At 42.1% G+C, this 22,232-nt stretch overlaps 1 protein-coding gene across 2 annotated transcripts in view; it reads left to right on the forward strand.

The window, feature by feature from the left end:
• Positions 1-11,502: 11,502 nt before the first annotated feature.
• LOC118363785 (inactive dipeptidyl peptidase 10-like) overlaps positions 11,503-22,232 on the forward strand; it is a 48,763-nt gene continuing 38,033 nt past the window's right edge. The window contains exon 1 of one of the 2 annotated variants that reach the window (XM_035745000.2): positions 11,503-12,085. In XM_035745000.2, coding sequence (XP_035600893.1) covers positions 12,029-12,085 — 57 coding nt within the window. In that variant the 5' untranslated portion in view covers positions 11,503-12,028. Of the gene's footprint in view, positions 12,086-18,298; positions 18,431-22,232 lie in introns of those variants that run through there. The other variant, XM_052488620.1, reaches the window with a different exon arrangement.

Genomic DNA, 22,232 nt, shown 5'->3' on the forward strand with positions numbered 1-22,232 from the left:
GCATTGATTATGCAAGAATGGGCTGCCATCAGTCAGGATGTGGCCCAGAAGTTATTTGACAGATTGCCAGGGCGGATTGCAGAGGTCTTGAAAAAGAAGGATCAACACTGCAAATATTGACTCTTTGCATCAACTTAATGTAATTGTCAATAAAAACCTTTGACACTTATGAAATGCTTGTAATTATACTTCAGTACTCCATAGTAAAATTTGACAAAAATATCTAAAGACAATGAAGCAGCAAACTTTGAATTAATATTTGTGTCATTCTCAAAACTTTTGTCCACTACTGTACACATGCATACACACATTACCGTTCAAAGGTTTGGGGTCACTTAGAAATGTTATTGTTTTGAAAGAAAAGCATCTTTTGTTTGTCCATTAAAATAACATGAAATCGATCATAAATACAGTGTAGACATTGTTAATGTTATAAATGGCTATTGTAGCTGGAAACGGCAGATTTTGAATGGAATATCTACATAGGCGTACAGAGGCCCATTATCAGCATCCATCACACCTGCGTTTCAATGGCAAGTTGTGTTAGCTAATCCAAGTTTATCATTTTAAAAGCCTAATTGATCATTTAGAAAGCCATTTTGCAATTATGTTATGTTAGCACAGCTGAAAACTGTTGTGCTGATTAAAGAAGCAATAAAACTGGCCTTTAGACTAGTTGAGTGTCTGGAGCATCAGCATTTATGGGTTCGATTACAGGCTCAAAATGGCCAGAAACAAATCACTATGTTCTGAAACTCGTATTCTTGTTCTGAGAAATGAAGGCTATTCCATGCGAGAATTGCCAAGAAACTGAAGATCTTGTACAACGCTGTGTACTACTCCCTTCACAGAACAGCGCAAACTGGCTTTAACCAGAATAGAAAGAGTGGGAGGCCCGGGTGCAAGACTGAGCATGAGGACAAGTACTTTAGTGTCTAGTTTAAAAAACAGACGCCTCACAAGTCCTCAACTGGCAGCTACATAAAATAGTATCCGCAAAACACCAGTCTCAACGTCAACAGTGAAGAGGCGACTCTGGGATGCTGGCCTTCTAGGCAGAGTTCCTCTGTCCAGTGTCTGTGTTGCCCATCTTAATCTTTTTATTGGCCAGTCTGGGATATGGCTTTTTTTTGCAACCCCCATCTTGGTGTCGCCTCTTCACTGTTGACGTTGAGACTGGTGTTTGTTTCTCAAACTAGACACTAATGTACTTGTCCTCTTGCTCAGCTGTGCACCGGGGCCTCCAACTCCTCTCTGGTTAGGGCCAGTTTGCGCTGTTCTGTGAAAGATGGCCAGTTTTGTTGTTTCTTTAATCAGAACAACAGTTTTCAGCTGTGTTAACATCATTGCAAAAGGGTTTTCTAATGATCAATTATCCTTTTTAAAATGATGAACTTGGATTTGCTGACACAACGTGCCATTGGAACACAGGTGTGATGGATGCTGATAATGGACCTCTGTACGCCTATGTAGATATCCATTCAAAATCAACTGTTTCCAGCTACGATAGTCATTTACAACATTCACTATGTCTACACTGTATTTCTGATCAATTTGATGCTATTTTAATGGACAAAAAATGTGCTTTTCTTTCAAAAACAAGGACATTTCTTCATGATCACAGACTTTTGAACGTGTGTGTGTGTGTGTATAAATCATTTTTTGGGGGCCAGAACCCATAACTACCCATGTAATATTGACAGTAGATTTATTCTCTCAAACTAATACAGTCTTACCATCCACAGTTTTTTTGTTTTGTTGTGTGGTCATTCGTGGATTGGTTTGGAATGATCCATGAATCCCTGAATCATACAATATCTTTACAAAGTAAGTTACATTTATCAGTTCAATTGAAATGACGGTTAAACCATCATTGCTGTCGAGGGTCTCGTGTATGTGACCATGTACCAAATCTGTGGATTTCAACGCCCACCCACATTCCAATAAAGGCAGACATATTTCTATAAATGTGTCTCGATGGATATAACCTGAAAGGACTATTTTAACGGTACAGTAAGTGTATTAAGTCTAGAAGGTGCTTTCGCTACATTACTTTCAAACCAAGGTGAATGAACAATGCAGTGAACATGACAAGGAAAGGATATTCAGCAATCTTAGTAGGACAATGGAATATTTCTTCAGAATCTCTCCCCCAACACATTCCAGGAAGTGTATAAGTTGGTGGAAAGATGGTGGATAAATAGAGATGTTTAATATGTCTGTTAACCATTTAAAATAAAGGTTCCTGTCTGTAGAGAGGTTCCCTCTCATGCGGGAAAGCATGCTCACACGAGATCACGGTTCCTCCATATAGGTTGTGTTCCCCTGCTCAGGCATTGCATGCGTCAACCAATGGTTGTGTGCCGCTCATAGACGAACAGATAGCGATAACATATGTGTTTTTTAGATCTGGTATGTGTCAGCCATACCTGGGCAGAGGAATGCCCAATCTCTGGCATGCTCATGCAAGAGCATTCCAGTTACACAGGCAGGGCTTTTTTCAATGGAAAACTGCCCAATAACATTCAAATCACTGCAATATTAGTCTGATCACCGCATTTCAAAAAGAGGGCTCGCGATTTTAAACAATCGCCACACTTTTACAGCCCGAAAATGGTTCAATCAAGCCATACTTTTCCCTCACCAGTGCATTTTCGTGACACATTGGACAGGAATCACTGCAAAATGTCAGAGTTGCCAGAGCAAAAAAGCACCAATAATGCTGCATTCATAACCAACTGGAGATGGTAATTAGCTGTAAATACCAGTTGGATGCATTCGCATGCTTGAACTAGTTGAGAAACGTTGATTGGCTAATGGCCAATAAGGTGCGTTCACCATAAACTAAAAGTACAGCTACAGTGTTGTGCTTGTAAAGAAATTGTAGTGTTCAAAAACCAAATGAATAGGTTGCTTTTTATAAATAATGTTTTGTTACATTTAACTGCCGAAAATGCTGTTATCGAGGTCATTGTCTCAGTCGTTGATGTCTGAGGTCAGCATGTGGGTGAAGTTGGTGCTCAGGAATGATGGTGGTTTCAAGACAACTGGAAACTTCCCCCTCAAAAAGATGCTCAAATCATGACATCAGTGATCTTCCGGTTGTAAAGTCAGAGCTCTAGCAAGATACCCGAGTTTCCGACTTGGAATTTCCCGAGTTTTCATCATAGGTACACTTCAACTATGACAGACAAAATGAGAAGAAAAAAATCCAGAAAATCACATTGTAGGATTTTTAATTAACTAATTTTGTCTGTCATAGTTGAAGTCTACCTAGGATGAACATTACAGGCCTCTCTCATATTTTTAAGTTGGAGAACTTGCACAATTGGTGGCTGACTAAATACTTTTTTGCCCCACTGTAAGTTAAAAAAAACTTGACCATTGAGTCAATTTTAAGCTTGTCTTGGAATGATGGGAGTCATGGGAGGTGGGAGTCATAGGTAAATGCAATTCAACATGGCTCCCGGAACATGAGTATGCCAACATAAATGGACGGGCTGGACAGGTCTCTTCTTTCCTGAAACACGGTTCTCGGACAAGATACCCCCCATGGCTATCCAACACGATGGATTCTCCATCGAGGGGCGGCAGGGTAGCCTAGTGGTTAGAGCGTTGGACTAGTAACCGAAAGGTTGCAAGTTCAAATCCCCGAGCTGACAAGGTACAAATCTGTCATTCTGCCCCTGAACAGGCAGTTAACCCACTGTTCCTAGGCCGTCATTGAAAATAAGAATTTGTTCTTAACTGACTTGCCTAGTTAAATAAAGGTAAAATAAAATAAAATAAAAATTCACCAGACGGACTGGACAGTGGAGTCGGGGACATCTAGAGGGGGGACATCAACACCAACTGGTATGCTAACTTGAATGCGGTAGAAGTGTTGACCCACTGTTCACCTGTCTTGGAATACCTGATGGTCAAATGCCGACCCTTTTACCTCCCAAGGGAGATTTCAGCTGTCATCTTGACTGTTGTATACATTCCACCTCAGTACAAGAAAAATAACAACCTGGCACTTAACGAGCTTTACAAGGCTATAAACAAGCAAGAAACGCTACATCCAGAGGCTGCTTTTCTGGTTGCCGGCGAGTTTAATTCCGCGTCACTAATACACGGGATGCGCAACTTCCATCAATACGTCTCCAATGCCACTAGGGGCGATAAAGTCCTACCACTGTTATTCTACCCACAAGTCAGCATACAATGCCTTCACTCGTCCGTCATTCGGCAAATTAGATCATGACTCCACACGTCTGCTTCATGTTTACAAGCAGAACTCAAACAGGAAGTACTGTGACTCGCTCTGTTGAAAATGGTCACCAGAATCAGAGATGATGCTACAGGACTGCTTTGCTAGCACTGATTTGAATATGTTTTGAGACTCTGTCGCCTGCATTGTTAGAAAATATATTGGCGCTGTTGTCCCCATGGTGAGGGTTCGCCTCTTCCCCAATTAAAAGCTCTGGAGTAACACAGAGGTTGGCGCTAAACTAAAGGACAGTGCTACAACACACAGAGCTATTGTAGACAACTCTGAGGCCATGGCAGAGGACAGGATAAGTACAAGAAGTCCCACTATGACCTCCGCGGAGTCATCATGAGAAAAAGGACAATATAGGAATAAGGTGTAATCATACTACCCAGGCTCCGACGCCCACCACGCATGGCAGACTACAGTCCATTACGGATGACAAAGAAAGACCCAACCGTGATCTGCCCAACGATGCCTCTTTACCAGACGAACTCCATGTTTTTTATGCATGTTTTGACAACGACAACATCGTGCCAGGTGTGAGGGCCCTCACCGACCGTGTGGATTGGGTGATCTCGCTACCTGAGGCCGACGTGAGAAAGGTCTTTAATCAGGTCAACACCCGCAAGGCCTGGGTCCGACGGTATTCCAGGGTGCATTCTCGGAGCATGCGCAAAATAGCTGGCAGGCATATTCACGGTCAGTTTCAACCTCTTCTTGTCCCAGTCTGTAATCCCCACCTGTTTTAAGATAAACACCATTATTCCTGTCCCCAAGAACTCTAAGGCTTCATGCCACAAGGACTACCGCCCTGTAGCACTCACTTCTGTAATCATGAAGTGCTTTGAGAGGCTGGTTATGGCACAGATTAACTCCACCATCCCAGACACCCTAGACCCACTCCAATTTGCATACCGCCCCCAACAGATCCATAAATTATGCAATCTCAATTGCACTCCACACTGCCCTCACCCACCTAGATAAGAGCAATGCCTACAGTGCATTCGGAAAGTATTCAGACCCCTTGAGTAGCTCGGTTGGCCTTGAACTTCTGTGGATTCAATGAGAACCGGCTGTCGTTCTCCCCTGCATTCACCTGATAATAAGACAAGACGTGATTAGATATTTTTTTGCTAACAGACGACGGTGTCTCTGGGTCGCCGGTTTGCCTGGGCGGGGGTCCCGGGCAAGACAAGTTTGAAAACCCCTGCTCTATGGCACAGTGGAGAGGCAGGCATCAAGGTTTAGACAAACTTTTGCAAATCAAATGCTAGGCTAGTAGCATGGGGAAATAATATCTAGATGCTTTTTTCCAGGGGAGATTAATTTCATGAATTGTCTTGCTGGGCTGTGGAACAGTAGACGCACATTGATAATTCAAATGGAACTGGTAGCAGGCATTACCCGGAGATAGGGTGGCAGGAAGCCTAGAAGTTAAGAGCATTTGGCCAGTAACAAAAATGTCGCTGGATCGAATCCCTGAGCTGTCTAGGTAAAAACATCTATCGATGTGCCCGTGAGCAAGGCAATTAACCTTAATTTATCCTGTACATCGCTTTGGATAAGAGCATCTGCTAAATAATGCAATTGTTGTGAATAACTCCGTGCTATCAACCAATCAGGATCCAAACAACCTGTTCTTTAAAAAATCAATAAGACCCTCGAACCGGGTAATTATCGTGAATTACACCCTCCTAAGGGCTGTCACACTGTAATCCCTGGGTTCTCATGCCTTATTGCTTAAATATGACACAATGAGTGCGTGTTATGTCAGTGTATCCAAATTACGCCAAGGACACTGGCCACATGAACTAATTGTAACTCATGCTTGTGTTTCATTACTGGTCCTGGGTTTAGCTGAGGGCACCTGAGGGGATGATGACATTCCCTAAGCATGACTGACACATCGGACTACCGTGATTTAACATACCTTTAGGTTTGTCAAAGTTTCTTTACTTTGTTAGCATGCACTGGTAAAGTTATCGTTTTGGTATTAATGGGATTTATCAAAAAGTATCTAATTCCCTTTTGGTAGAATAGATTGTACTAATATTGCCAATGTCAAATGTTTAGGTCTTCAATTAATGGTGAACTGAGTAGGACTCAAATCCACGTATGACCCGGGTTATACGTATTTATGCTGGAATGAAGAAGTTTTGCGCTCGTTAGATATTGGGCGAAGATGGTAGGCAGCACAGGGCTCATTTAACAGTTCTTCATAACGTTAGTATGGCTCGGGCAGGTGAACAATTGCTTTGCGTTTCGCTTGTGCCGAAGTGGCATCGTGAAATTTTGCTCCTTGCAATTGCCAACTGAAGACTAAGTAAGTGGTAAGTGCGTTTTTAACTCATCAAAAAAAATATTTTAATTCTGTGCTGTCATTAATAAACGTTCCACAAAGCTAAATTAGATGTGTATTTAACATTTTCCCCTTCAAAGGCCCATGACCAGACGCCTGACATAATTCCCGAAGCAAGGTCACTGGAGCAACCCTCTGAAAGATCAGTCCACCATCAGACTGTTCGTCATGTCCTGAAGTCATCAGGTGAGAATCACAACTTGACCTGTTGGTTAAATGTTTGGAGACACATTTTATTTTGAACATTACTGAAGGGTTCATTGGTCTTTGTTTTAATACTGTATCCTGATCTGTGATAAAGTTAATCAAGGTACTTAACATTGACTGTCTTGAGTGAATTATATATACAGGTTTTATTTGAATAGTACACATTTGAAGCTAAAAGCTGAATTGCAGCATACAGTATATACTGCAGGCCCACATGCAACCGATTAAACAACATAGAAGGTACATGATCCTATATTCATCTGAAAGCAGACTGAAATGTATTTATCAAACACTTACAGACATTCTGTGTACTTTGTCATTTCAACTGAAATGTATCATTGAAATCACAAAACCTGTGAAGAATTTATGCCAGTAATTTGTCTTAGTTTACCAGTCCTTTCCAATTGGATGGACTTGTGATTTACCGCCCACCCACACAGACACACCCACATCTTCCTGAGCAGCCTCCTAAAGCAAAAAGGGTGTAGTGTGTATGCCTCTATACATTGAAAAAGCGTATTTTCCCGGTGATAGATGCATGCAAAATGTATTTCCTGAAACCTTTTCATGTAATGTAAACTCCCATAGTGTACTTGTCAAAAAAACTCTGCCTTTTCAAATATTATTATAACCGTACCATGTCATCTAAGATTTAGGTGCTGGGATTTAGAGTGTGAGACTGCTATGAGTAGCCCTTTCCTGAATTCAATGACCAAAAGTGCACTCTTTGGCCTCATGGGTGGAATGTTATTAATATATTTCATAACTAATAAGGATTATACATAAAATAAAACAACGAAAATCCAGTGTTTCTACGTCAAACGGTTTTGTTATATTTCAGTCTTCTGTGATGTATATAAAGTGTAATATTCATAGCTGCAGGAAGTAGTTTGGGGGGGGTTGAGACATGTTGCCAGAAAATGTTACGTTAAAAATTTCTCTACCATAAGCCGCCTCTGACATTGTTTTAGAAAAGTTTGCAATACGTCCAACCGGCCTCACAACCGCAGACCAAGTGTATGGCGTTGTGTGGGCGAGCGGTTTGATGATGTCAACGTTGTGAACAGAGTGCCCCATGGTGGCAGTGGGGTTATGGTATGGGCAGGCAGAACCTACGGACAATGAACGCAATTGCATTTTATCGATGGTAATTTGAATGCACAAAAATAGCGTGATGAGATCCTGAGGCCCATTTGTGAGGCAATTTCTTTTAAAGGTATTTGTGATCAACAGGTGCATATCTGTATTGGCAGTCATGTGAAATCCATAGATTATGGCCTAATGAATGAATTTCAATTGACTGATTTCCTCATATGAACAGTAACTCAGTAAAATCACTGAAATGGTTACAAGTTAAGTGTATATATTTTCAATTCAGATTTTTTAGGGTGTGCTGCAGCACCCTCAGCACCTCTACTTCCCTTGGCTATGGTAATATTTGGATGCAAACTCAAAATTGAATACATTTCAACTCTATATATGACATGGTACATGTCTTTTTTTAAGCCCATAACTTTGTGTGTGAGTTGTACACTTTTGTTTCAAAGCAGATTTGTTTAAGACTACCAAGAATCACTGTGTGACCCTGATTTAGCTTACTGACCATTTTAAAGGGCATTTAGATGTACATTTAGCTGAGGTCAGCTGTGCACCTACTTTGTCCTATTGTATGCTTGGTAAGAGCAAGGGTAGTACTGCTTCATGTGAGGTATTAGAGTTTTTTTTTTAAATGTCAGCAAGGGCCAGTCATAATAGTCCCTTTGCGTCTTGGACGATGTTAGTAGTAGTTTGACATGAGCTATTACCATAGTTTGATTCTTAATACATTTTTGCCCTACACATAATAAACATTTATGAAAACAGTGTCAGGTGTGCTGTTTGGGGTTAGCAGATGAAGCACACGAATGCTAGCTAGCTACTCAGCTTGCAAATCAGAGTTGAAATGAGGTAACTGTAGCTAGCTAATATTAGCTGGCGAGGATTTTAGCTAGTCAGTTTGTAAGCATTATAGACCTTTACATTTTTGGGGAAATATCTGTATCTCCATCATTCTGAGGTATGATGTCAAGGTATATTTGATGTTACAATCTTGCTTGCATTGTGCTACATTATATATATATATACAAATGTATGAGGACACCTGTTCAAAATAGTGGATTCGGCTATTTCAGCCACACTCGTTGCTGACAAGTGTATAACATCGAGGACGATCTCCATCTGAAAACATTGGCAGTAGAATAGCCTTACTGAAAAGCATAGTGACTTTCAATGTGGCATCGTCATAGGATGCCACCTTTCCAAAAAGTCAGTTAGCCTAATTTCTGCCCTGCTAGAGCTCTGCCGGTCAACTGTAAGTGCTGTTATTGAGAAGTGGAAACATCTAAGAGCAACAACGGCTCAGCCGCGAAGTGGTAGGCCTCACAAGCTCACAGAACGGGACTGCTCGCGTAAAAATCGTCTGTCCTTGGTTGCAACACTCACTACCGAGTTCCAAACTGCCTCTGGAAGCAACATCAGCATAAGAACTGTTTGGCGGTAGCTTCTTGAAATGGGATTCCATGGCCGAGCAAGCCTAAGATCACCATGCGCAATGCCAAGTGTTCTCTGGAGTGATGAATCATGTTTCACCATCTGGCAGTCCGACGGATGAATTTGGATTTGGCAGAAGCCAGGAGAATGCTACCCGCCCGAATGCACAGTGTCAACTGTAAAGTTTGGGGGAGGAGGAATAATGGCCTGGGGCTGTTTATTACGGTTTGGGCTAGTTCCAGTGAAGGGAAATCGTAATGCTACAGCAAACAATGACATTCTGGACAATTCTGTGCTTCCAACTTTGTGCTAACAGTTTGGGAAAGGCCCTTTCCTGTTTCAGCGTGACAATGCCCCCGTGCACAATGCGAGGTCCATACAGAAATGGTTTGTTGAGATCAGTGTGGAAGAACTTGACTGGCCTGCACAGAGCCCTGACCTCAACCCCATCGAACCCCTTTGGGATGAATTGGAACGCAGACTGCGAGCCAGGCCTAATCGCCCAAAATCAGTGCCCGACCTCACTAATGCTCTTGTGGCTGAATGGAAGCAAGTCCCTGCAGCAATGTTCCAACATCTAGGGGAAAGCCTTCCAATAGGAGTTGAGGCTGTTATAAAAGCAAATGGGGAGATGTTCAACGAGCAGGTGTCCACATACTTTTGGTCCTGTAATGTAAGTGTCAGTGTTGGATTGAGGAGAGTGGTTTTTGCACTGCTGCTATTTGGAGATCAACATGTAATTCTCTATAATTATGCCAGTATTCATCCTCTGAGTCCTCTCTCAGCTTCAGCCCACACTGTTGACACACTGCCTCCTCTACATGTGTGTCTCTTCATCATAAAAATTCACCTCAGTGTGAAAAAAAAAAAAAAGGGAACTATTAGGATCAATGTGGAAATTATTAATGTTGCCGATGGAATGGAAGCCTAAATGGAAGTGCTACAAAGTGAAAACCTACTTGTACACTTGCAGTTTTTAAATAATTGTGCTGTCTGCACTGTGAATAATAGTCATATGAATAGTATTTACATGCATTAATATTACCTCCCCCAGCTTCACGACTTTCAGGTATTGGTTATTTTTCATCATGACGATATGCATAATAGCTCATTGATAAAGCAGCGGTGTTGTTATTTATGCAAGAATGTGAAGAAGCTGGCAATGATTCATTTCCCACTGGGCAAAAACTGCTTGAATCAACATTGTTTCCACGTCATTTCAACTATAGACCAAAAATTGTAGTAAGTTCGAATATACATGGAAAACTGATTGGATTTGCAAAAAGCCATCAACTTAAGTGAATTTGGGATTTTTTTCACCCAATATTTAACCTAACTCTAATGAAATGTTGAATTCACGTTGAATTCACATTAGTTGACAACTCAGCCAAATGTAAATCAAAACTAGACATTGAACTGATGCCCAATGGGTTGTCCTTTCAAAGGTACTGTTCACTAAGTGTACAAAGCATTAGGAACACCTGCTGTCACCTGTTAAAACCACTTCCATCAGTGTGTCAAGAACTGCAACGCAGCTGGGGTTTTCACACTCAACAGTTTCCCCGAGTGTATCAAGAATGGTCCCCCCACCCAAAGGACATCCAGCCAACTTGACACAACTGTGGGAGTCGTTGGAGAAAACATGGGCCAGCGTCCCTGTGGAACGCTTTCGACACTTTGTAAGAGTCCATGCCCCGACAAATTGACACCGTTCTGAGGGCAAAAGGGGCTGCAACTCAATATTAGGAAGGTGTTCTTAATGTTTTGTACAATCAGTGTATACTTAACGTACAGCAGTCAGGGATCATCTCAGCAAGTGCAATGCACATCCCATGAATGTGATAACCAAACAGATAATGAGCTCTGTTGATTTATTTTACAGTAACATCATTTCCACTTGTCAACCATTCAGTAAATGTAACATGTATTTGGAAAGAGAGAGCATAAGTGAGTGGGCTCAACATGCCTTTGGGAACAGCCTGAGGATCTTGAAGATAGCTCCCCATGTACATATTCAGGCAGTGTGTAGGCACGCCAGAAATCCTCCAGTCCACGTGTTTTACAATTTTCTCCAACGGGACTTAATCTAAGGTTAGCTCTTCAGGGAATGTGAGTGAAACGTTGTGAGAAATGTATTAGGCTACTGCAGTGTTCAACAGATTGTGGTCAGGTTTGAAGCAGGTCAGTGAAGGCGACGGAACAGTGTTTCAGCGGTGCTTAACAGTATTTTAATCTGAACCAAGAAATACATCATATCAAAACAGTACATTTCAAGTCTTACTTCTAAAATTCAGAGGAACCAAAAAAAGACAAACACTTGACAAAACAATTGAATAACCCTTTTCCTCAGCTTTAATATCTTTTGAAAAATCAGCTGTAGCTATTTATTTTTTACTATCCCTTCTCCACGTGAAGCAACCCCAGTAAAACAAGTAACATATTCCGAGTCTGCTTTGGAGCGAGATGTGTCAGATATATTTTTCACAGAGGGAGATGAGTAGCGACTGAAAAACTCATCACCAGGAGGCAACAAAGATTGAATGCAGCAACTGCAAAGTATTCTAGACACCGAACACATTTGATAGCAACACGCACCCTGAGCTTGGAAAAGTCTAGACCACATTTCATTTGCCTTTGTCAATTTGTCTTTACCTTCGTCAAAGGAAACTGTGTCCAATATGAATCAAACAGCCTGCGTCTCTCATCAAATACCATGCCAGTCATCTAAGGATATGGTAAGTGTGTTTATTTTATAATGCACGATGTGCACAACCTACTTAGAAATTCAGATATATGTCATATTTTTCCTATACCTAAAGTCTACAGTAGCCTGAATCCTGTAGCTTACAATATTGCCTGTATAAGAAAGGCATTGTGAGCAATGGTTTGAACAGGTGTGTGCAAACAATCGAATTCATAGCTCCGTTTATCCATCACTGTCAATCACAATGGTGGGTTGCTCAGGCTAAAAGTAGTCTCTTCTGGACTTGAAAGATGAATGAGTATCTGCACAGCTTCTGCCTTTATAGAAAATAGTTATTCAAACAATCTAATCACCCAGAACCCAATCTTGTGTGTGTCATTTATAAATCTGTCACGAGACTCTATGCAAACAATTAAACCCTGTCATATGAAATGATTATGGTGGCTGCATATTAAATGGGTATTACAGTATATTAATAAAGTGACCATAACTGGTCTCTTAGCAACAACGGTGATGGCATGGTCTGCACCATAGAATTACAATCCAATGGGTTCTATTTCTATGTCTGCAAATGTAGTCCTTCTAGAGACCAGTGGCGGTCGGTGCTGTTTAAGATCAGGGAGGACGGTGATTTTTGTTTTAATGAGCATGGCCTTTTTTCTATTACAGCATATTGGATGACTGTCATCCATATTCCATTCCCCTAGCTCAATGTAACATACGCGATAATCACATTTGAGGTTTAGGTTGCTACAACCTACCCTGTGAAAGAAAGTGTACGATGTAGGTGCACAGGTCGAGAGAAATTTGAGTAGTCGAGATGACAGACATTGACACATTCAATGTCGCCTTGCACAATCTTGCCTGCATCTAGCTGATCTAGGATGTAATCATAGAGTTACACAGTCATGATACCCATAACATCTAGTGATAAAAAAAAATGGTGAAAATGGCGCCCGAAGAAATGGCAGCAGTTTTACGGGCTCCCAACCAATTGTGCTATTATGTGTTTTTTTTTTTTTTTGCGTTATTTGTAACTTGTTTTGTACATAATGTTTCTGCAACCGTATCTTACGGCAAAAAAAAGAGCTTCTGGAAATCAGGACAGCGATCACTCACCTCAGATTAGACTAAGATTTTTCTACAACAAGAAGGACGCACAAGACATTCTCCAAACACCCCACAGGGCCGACATACCCGTTATTTGCAAGAGGAAGCGATGCAGGTACAGAGGACAAACGGCTGGATGCCTGGTCAGGACCCGGAAAAGACGAGTGGGAATGCTGTGCATATTTGTAAACAACAGCTGGTGCACGAAGTCTAAGGAAGTCTCTAGATTTTGCTCGCCTGAAGTAGAGTATGTTGTGATAAATAAATACTTGCCTAGAGAGTTTTCGACTATACTTTCTGTGGCTGTTTATTTACCACCACAGACAGATGCTGGCACTAAGACCGCACTCAGTCAGCTGTAAAAGGAAATAAGCAAACAGGAAACCACTCACCCAGAGGCGGCGCTCCTAGTGGCCAGAGACTTTAATGCAGGGAAACTTAAATCAGTTCTACCAAATTTCTATTAACATTTTAAATGTGCAACCAGAGGGAAACAAATTCTAGATCACCTCCACATACAGAGACACATACAAAGCTCTCCCTTGCCCCCCATTTGGTAAATCCGACCACATCTCTATCTTCCTGATTCCTACTTACAAGCAAACATTTAAGCAGGAAGCACTAGTGACTCAGTTTATAAAAAAAGTGGTCAGATGAAGCAGATGCTAAACTACAGGACTGTTTTGCTATCACAGACTGGAACATGTTCCGGGATTCTTCCTATGTCATTGAGGAGTACATCACATCAGTCACTGGCTTTATCAATAAGTGCATCGAGGATGTCGTCCCCACAGTGACTGTACGTACATACCCCAACCAGAAGCCATGGAATACAGGCAACATTGGCACTGAGCTAAAGGGTAGAGCTGCCGCTTTCAAGGTGCGGGACTCTTACAAAAAATCCTGCTATGCCCTGCGACGAACCATCAAACAGGCATAGTACACCGGCGCTGACGCTCGTCTTATGTGGCAGGGCTTGCAAACTATTACAGACTACAAAGGGAAGCACAGCCGTGAGCTGCCCAGTGACACGAGCCTACCAGACGAGCTAAGTCACTTCTATGCTCGCTTCGAGGCAAGCAACACTGAGGCATGCATGAGAGCATCAGCTGTTCTGGATGACTGTGTTATCACGCTCTTCGTAGCCGACATGAGTAAGACCTTTAAACAGGTCAACATTCACAAGGCTTCAGGGCCAGACGGATTACCAGGACGTGTGCTCCGGGCATGTGCTGACCAGCTGGCAGGTGTCCCTGATTGAGTCTGTAATACCAACATGTTTCAAGCAGACCACCATAGTCACTGTGCCCAAGAACACAAAAGCAATCTGCCTAAATGACTCCTGAACCGTAGCACTCACGTCGGTAGCCATGAAGTGCTTTGAAAGGTTGGTAATAGCTTACATTAACACCATTATCCCTGACATCCTGGACCCACTCCAGTTTGCGTAACACCAGAATTTGCACCCCACTCTGTCCTCTCCCACCTGGAAAAGAGGAATACCTATGTGAGAATGCTGTTCATCGACTGCACCATAGAGCCCTCCAAACAACAAATTAAAGAACATTTTGAAGATTGTTCCACAAATAATACATATTTACCTCACATCTCTGCACATTGTACATTTGGGACTGGCACTGACCCCGCTTATAGCTTCCTCTCTTACTTCTCTTGTGTTTTCATTATATATATTATTTTCAAGTACAGTGAAATGTTTAACTTGAAAGCTCTACCCCTTTAATCGTTGGATAATTCCTTCTCGCATCTACGCGCCTTCCTCCTCTCACCTCTTCCCTTCGCTTGTGGACTTGTGGACGCTTGAGAGCTGTTTGTGACCAGGCGTAAAAACCTTTCCAAATCAAACCTTCATATCATAGCCACTACACTACACACAGGATAATATAACAAATAATATATATATATATAATATATAGTATATAATATATATTATTTGTTATATTGAATGATGCACTGTGGAGTAGAGCTTTCAAGTTAAACATTTCACTGTACTTGTGCATGTGACAAATAAAACTAGAAGGAAAACTATGATCCTCAAAAGAGCTTGTGGTATTAGGATTTGCCCAAGGAAGTGTTTAACTCTATAAAGTGAAGCTGTCTCGGAGTGTGACAGGCAGGTTTTAATCCCCTCATTTAAATGCATGATTTATAGTGTGGATTCTTGCTCAGAATTCTGCTCCAGAAATGCTAATGTGGACTACAGCAGGTTTTGGAGGGTAGATGTGACCAAATAATTGTATTATAGCGGCTTGACTACTGCAAGATTGTCAGCAACTAATTTGTGTTTGTTTTAGTGTTGACACTTCGGTAACAAATACATTTCTCAAAATTACGAGAAATTATGTCATTCGGATATTACTTTTAACATGATTTCAAGTTCACAGATTAACACCCTGCTCACAAGTTTGTTTCATCTACTCAGTATGTACACTGAGTGTACAAAACATTAGGAACATTGAGTTGCATCCCCTTTAGCCCTCAGAACAGCGTAAATTCATTGGGGCATGGACTCTACAAGGTGTCGAAGGGATGCTTGCCCATGTTGACTCCAATACTTCTTACAGTTGTGTCAAATTGGCTGGATCTCCTTTGGGTGGTGGACCACTCATGAGACACACAGGAAACTGTTGAGAGTCAAAAACACAGCAGCGTTGCAGTTCTTGACACAAAGTGGTACGCCGGGCACCTACTACCATACCCTTTTCAAAGGCACTTCAATATTGTGCCTTGCCCATTCACCCTCTGAATGGCACACATACACAATCCATGTCTCAATTACCTCAAGGCTTAAAAATCCTTCTTTAACCTGTCTCCTCCCCTTCATCTACATTGATTGAAGTGGATTTAACAGGTGACATCAATAAGGGATCATAGTGGTCACCTGGACTCAACTGGTCATCTACGCCATGGAAAGAGCAGGTGTTCCTAATGTTTTTTACACTCAGTGTGTATGCATTGGGAATAAGCACAAAGCAGGATCAAAAGACTGTCAGAAGCTCAATAAAAGCTGTCAGTGTCTCTTGTCTTTACAGAAAGATCATTTTTTATTTGAACTAGGCAAGTCAGTAAAGAACACATTCTTATTTACAATGGCTCCCAAACAAACCCAGATGACGCTGGACCAATCATGGCCAGATGTGATACAGATGTGATACAGCCTGGATTCGAACCAGGGTCTGTAGTGACATCTCTTGCTGCGCCACTTTGGAGCCCGTTAAGTATCTGAGGATCATAGCGTGCTTCACACCCCCACCAGTCGACACACTGTAGATCCACAGACCATGTCGTTTCGATCAGACAGAGTAAAAACGTAGAGAGAAAGAGAACTAAGGCAGGTAATACTGTCGCATAGCGGTAATGCATTATATTGAAGTCATCCTTGCTGTATGAATCACATACATGCGCATCTCATGCTTGGCCACTAGAGGGTAACACTATCTTATTTATACTGCCATCAAAGTGAACTACATCTTTATGGCTGAAGTAAATTAATGTAACCCAACATTGAGGATTATAATTATGTCATTTCACAGTGTACAGGCCAGGGACAGAGGACTGATGGGATACAAGGTTAAGAGTACCCTTTAGGGTAAACAAAAATATGAAACGTTCTCTGGCTACCCAACATCCCTGCTCATGAAATCACTGTGGAGAACATCAAAGGCTGATGTAAGAAATGGACAATTTCACAGCAATCTGTGAGAAAATGTAAAGCCCTCAGCTAGGTGCTCTTGTTGGATAAATGGACATCTTTGTGAGTTGTTATACAGTTTTTCCACTGAGTTATGACAGTAGGCTGTATCCATCAGTTCTACAAGATGTTCTGGAACAAGAAGGAATTCACTATCTGTGGATAGTGTGCTGATAGACTGGAGTACCAGACTGTTATATCAACCTTAAACTTCATTAAAAGTACCAATTGTCTGGCAGGAATAAACCTAGAACTCTGTGCAAACATTGGCTGTAATAGACTATATGTAGGAGTATCTAAATCTTCACCTTAGATTGACCTGTACTTCCTGTTTGTTTGTGTTTTTGTCGTTGTCAGTAGATGTTGCCCTGATACAGAATGTGCCTCATAACGTCTTAAAATTCAGCTGGATTTAATTAATGTACAAGGTTACCTACTGTAAGCTTCACAAAGGGTTTGGGTCTTCAGGATGTCTGTGTTCCAAGAGAGAAATGAAAGGGAGTTATGAAACTGTGGGCAAACAGAAGATGATTCCTTGAATTGTAAACTTGAAATCGAGTAAATCTTGAAATCGATTTGTTGGTGTTATGTCAATTAATCAGTAATCCCTATTTTGTTCCATCCATAGCATTGCGGTTTACAGTATAGGAATAAGTGTTATGTGAATATTGGGGACATTATATGTTTAGTAGTTGCCCATAGCTTCCCCACTCTGTTCCCCCATTCTGTCAGGTTAATATAAACAGGAACAGGTGTAAGCCCACCTGGTGCAACCAGCCCCAGAGCATCACTATAGGACATACAATGTTGCCTGGCTGCCTTTGCTGTGTATTCCTTACTAGTAAAGCTTTGCCCAAACAAGTAGAGCCCTCTATGATCCGTGATGTCACTCCAGGGGCAGACAGAGAAGGGGGGTATTTCTGGAGCTTGAACAAGGGAGGGGTCAGTGGGGGCAAAGGCCTTTACCCATCAGCCTCATCTTTTGAAATGCTGCTATTAGCCATTCTTGTTCTCGTTTGTTTTACTGTGAAAGCGGAGGGAGGGGTGGAGAGGAGGATCAGTGTCCAGACCAGGGCATTCTGATATGGAACATTTTAATAATTTGATGTGGAAGAACACAATGGAATTGTAATCCATCTTACTTGTACTGTACACAGAACAGAAGGGAGATTTGATGGTTGGTTGTCTTGTCATAATGTATATTGAGGTACTGGATTATTTCTGGGTATGTAAATAAAAAATGAAGAGGCCAGGCCAGGGCTCCTCCCTGTGACATCTGCAGGCTAGATTAGTGGCGCTGATGCAATGTTTGGAAACACACTGGAACAAATTACACTGCATTACTGGCTGTGTTAACCTCTGGACAAATTACTCAACCGTTAAGGCGAAAAAGCTCAGTGCTAAAAGTGAATCTACACCGGGCAGGGGAGAGGAAATCAGCATATGTCCTGTCCTGAGTCACGGGATCTAAGAAAAAAATGCTCTGATAGGAGGATTTGAATGGGGGAAATATTTCGATAAACGCTTCCAAAGATGACCCAGAAGGACATTACAGAGGTGAAGTGTGTTTTGGCGGATCTCAACACTCCACTTACCCCCTCTCCCATCGGGGGGGGGGATGTATGTCAGAAGGGAGTTTAGAGAGTGGTTGCTTTTGAGAAAACAGCCTCTGGATTTCTACCAGACAGGCTGTAGTCCCTGGAGGAATGCTGGATTAAGAGCAAGACAGAGGAAGGGGTAGACAGGGGAAAGGGATGTGAAGAGTAAGGATCCAGTGCCTGGCTGGAACGGATCCCTGGAAGAGAGAGGGCCATGAGAAACATAGACACAGGCCCGGTGGCTGGTATGGATCCCTGGAAGAGAGAGGGCCATGTGAAACATAGACACAGACCCTGAGGGATCTGAAGTGTGTCAGTGCTGTACTTGTTCTATCCCAGAGATAATTGTCTCCCTGCACTGACATACATAGACAGCTGTTGAACGGCAATATATTTATATATTCTATGTAGACCTCAATGTCCCATAGGGGACCAGTATGGAAAAGAAGTATGGAAATGCATGCACTCCCTGTCTGCTAAATGACTGCAATGTAAATGTAAGGTTTGAAGCGATTATCACTATGCTGTTGATAGTTGTGCTTTTGCCAGTTGTGTACTTTAGCTGCTTTGGGTGTTTATTTTGATGTTAATTCAGTTCCCTGTTATAATGCATCCTTATGTCAACTGGCTCTGGGCGAAGATGAATCCTGGTGGCATGTTTATCTCCTTCCATTCTTTCTCATTTGTTTAATTGGATTTCTCTAATCACAGCAGATCATCACCACATCGAAGTGAACCTTTGTAATGGTCTGCATACTGATTTTAAATGTTAGCTGTGCTGTACTCGTGTTTGGTGGGAGGTGGGCTACTTGTTCAAATGGTAAGGACAGCGCGGGTCAACAAAAACAATTGACCTGTGCATTATTAGTGCCAACAGGAGTGGGTTAGAGTTGTTGAAACTTCCTCATATTTCTATCTGTCTGTCTGTGACTTTCAGTGTAACTATCTGTATGCCACTACACCTCCTCATTAACCGCACACAGTAGATAAAGTCAGGGATATAGTCGGTGTAGCTGGCGCTCCGACAATCTCCTTCTGAGCTGGTTCACTGACTATAGTGCTTATGTGAGGCAACGGGGCTATGTCCCAATTATCTCTCCTCCTTCCCGAAGTGTGCACTTCACTTCCCTTCACTGGTTTGAATGGGAAATGGCTGGCATCAGAAATAGGGTGGAAGCTCCCACTAGCCCGTGCCTCCACCTCATTCTATGATTTTCGATTTTTGGAAAGTAGTTGACGAGTGCACACTTCAGGAGAAAGGAGATATTATTGGGATGCACCCAGGGTAACTGAGGCACTGTGTGTTCAGTTTGGTGTTGAGCGCCGACTCTCTACACTGGTGTATTTAGGCTTTTCAAAGGCTAGCCCGTGGGCAGCACCTCCCAACTCAACCATGCTCATTGTCTTCCAGTACATGTCCACTGCCTGTTTAAGTATTCAGAGGAAATGCTCTTTGGCTAGGTCAGTCTATTGCCATAATAACAGATGACTTGATGAGGACTCTTGTCTTGTTCCTCCTCTCTAGTGTCTACCTCTGGATAGGAGGCAACGTAACCTGTTTCAGAGTTCATGTTGTTCTGCAGTCCTGTTGTCTGAGTGCTTTGCTGTTTTCATCGCTACTGTAGGCGTCTGTTTAATAAGTAAATGTAGTTGATGCACTCTTGACCCCGTGCCTCAGAGTGGCGAAGTAGGCCAATGCGTAAGGCCTAGTCTGTTTAATGCATGATTGAGTTATGAGACTATAATCTGCAGCCGTAATTGAGATTGAGAGATCGACAGCCTCCTGCAGGATAATATTGTCTGTGCATTGTCTTCCGGAACACGGTCTTGCAGGCTCTCACTTGGGCCCTGGCGGTTAGGAACTCCTGGTCTGCATCCCGATTCCTTATATAGTGCACTACTTTTGACCAGAACCCTATGCCGGCCTAGTCAAAAGTAGCGCACTGCATAGGGAATAGGGTGTTATTTGGAACACGTCCCTGGAGGTCGGCCGTTTGAGAGTATTTCAGATGAGAATATTTGATTACTGACATCAGTGGAGCTCTGGGCCGTGAGTAACACATGAAGCATGTGTCTTCTCCTTGCACAAGAGAGGAATGAAAATTAAGATTATAGGCGGTTTGTCTCTCCACAACGATAATATGTCTTTGACATTGCCCAACCAAAGATCAGTGTGAAGATTCTTGGCAAAAAAAAAAAAAGAAGTAGAGACTAAGTGAGGACACCTCTTAGGAAATAGAGTTGCATCTTGCAATCTCTCGTTTGAGTCGTTTCCAATGACCTACAATCCTAATAGACAGACGAGACTCCTGCTCTACCTCAGCCTCTCCCCCGCTGGGAGAGCACACCAGGCTAAAAATACCAGGATATCACACTTAGAAAACCACCTGGAGCTATAGACGAACCCCATTCATCGACTATCTATAAATGGTGTAGCCGACACATCGAGGTCAATTCAAATTGAGCTATGATGATTACGGTGTTTCAAATTGCCACAGCAAGATATTCATATGGGATTGTTTTGCATTGTGTTCTTCGGATGTTCGCCATGTAAATTGCCTCAATTAGTCAGGGCATGAGTAAGGAGAGAAGGGAGGAAGGCTCCCTATACATGTTCATTTAGAATAGAACGACACAACGTGGACTCTGTCCAGTCTAGAGGATATGACTGAACTTCAGCACTCTAGTGGAGGTAACACCTCTCCTTGAGTCTGAGCGAAGAGCATTTAAACACGCACGCATGCACACACGAATACACACACACACACACACACACACACACACACACACACACACACACACACACACACACACACACACACACACACACACACACACACACACACACACACACACACACACACACACACACACACACACACACACACACACACACACACACACACACACACACACACATTCTCTGATTTCTCTGTTTAAATATTTAATGGGAGAGTGGTTTTGATTTCTCTCTCTCTTCTCCTGCTCATTCCAAATGATGTTCTTAATGTGCACCCATCTGGTTATAGACCTGGACATAGCACCGTTTCAGCAGCTACGCTTGTCTTAAATGATGTGTTACACTGCCATATTTATAGACCTATCCAAGGCCTTTGATACTGTCGAACATCCCCTACTCATTCAGAGGTTGTGTGAAATGGGCCTCGACCAGGGAGCTAGCTATAATAAGTCAAGTTACCTCGCTATTACTAAAGGTGTCCCGCTGGGGTCTATTTTCGGACATGTCCTCTTTACTATTTATTTTAACAATATTGGTCTATCTGCAAAAACCTGTAACATTCATCTGTATGCATATGTACACGATTGCCCCTACTGCTGACAGGGCTATGTTAGAGCTTCAATCTGATTTTGTTGCCTTGCCGAAAGACCTTGTTGATTTAAAATGTATACTTAATGCAGGAAAAACTACATTTACGTTGTTTTCTAATTCTCATAGAAATATTTGAGATAATTTACACATTTATGGATTGGATGGTTCTCTCATCGAGAAGGTTCCCGCCTATAAATAACTGGGCGTTTGAATTGACAAAAGCAATGGACATTTAAAAAACACACAGATGAACTAATTAAGAAGCTGAAGCTAAAGTAGGGTTCTTTTATAGAAATAGATCATGCCTCTTCCTAAACAGCAGGCAGCAGATTGTACAGGAAACCTTCCTGCCTGCTCTTGATTGTGGTGACACCATTTATCAGAACGCAGCAGCCACTACTCTAAAACCCTTGGATACTGTGTACCATAG

The sequence above is a fragment of the Oncorhynchus keta genome, chromosome 30, assembly GCF_023373465.1.
Source record: "Oncorhynchus keta strain PuntledgeMale-10-30-2019 chromosome 30, Oket_V2, whole genome shotgun sequence".
NCBI lineage: Eukaryota > Metazoa > Chordata > Actinopteri > Salmoniformes > Salmonidae > Oncorhynchus > Oncorhynchus keta.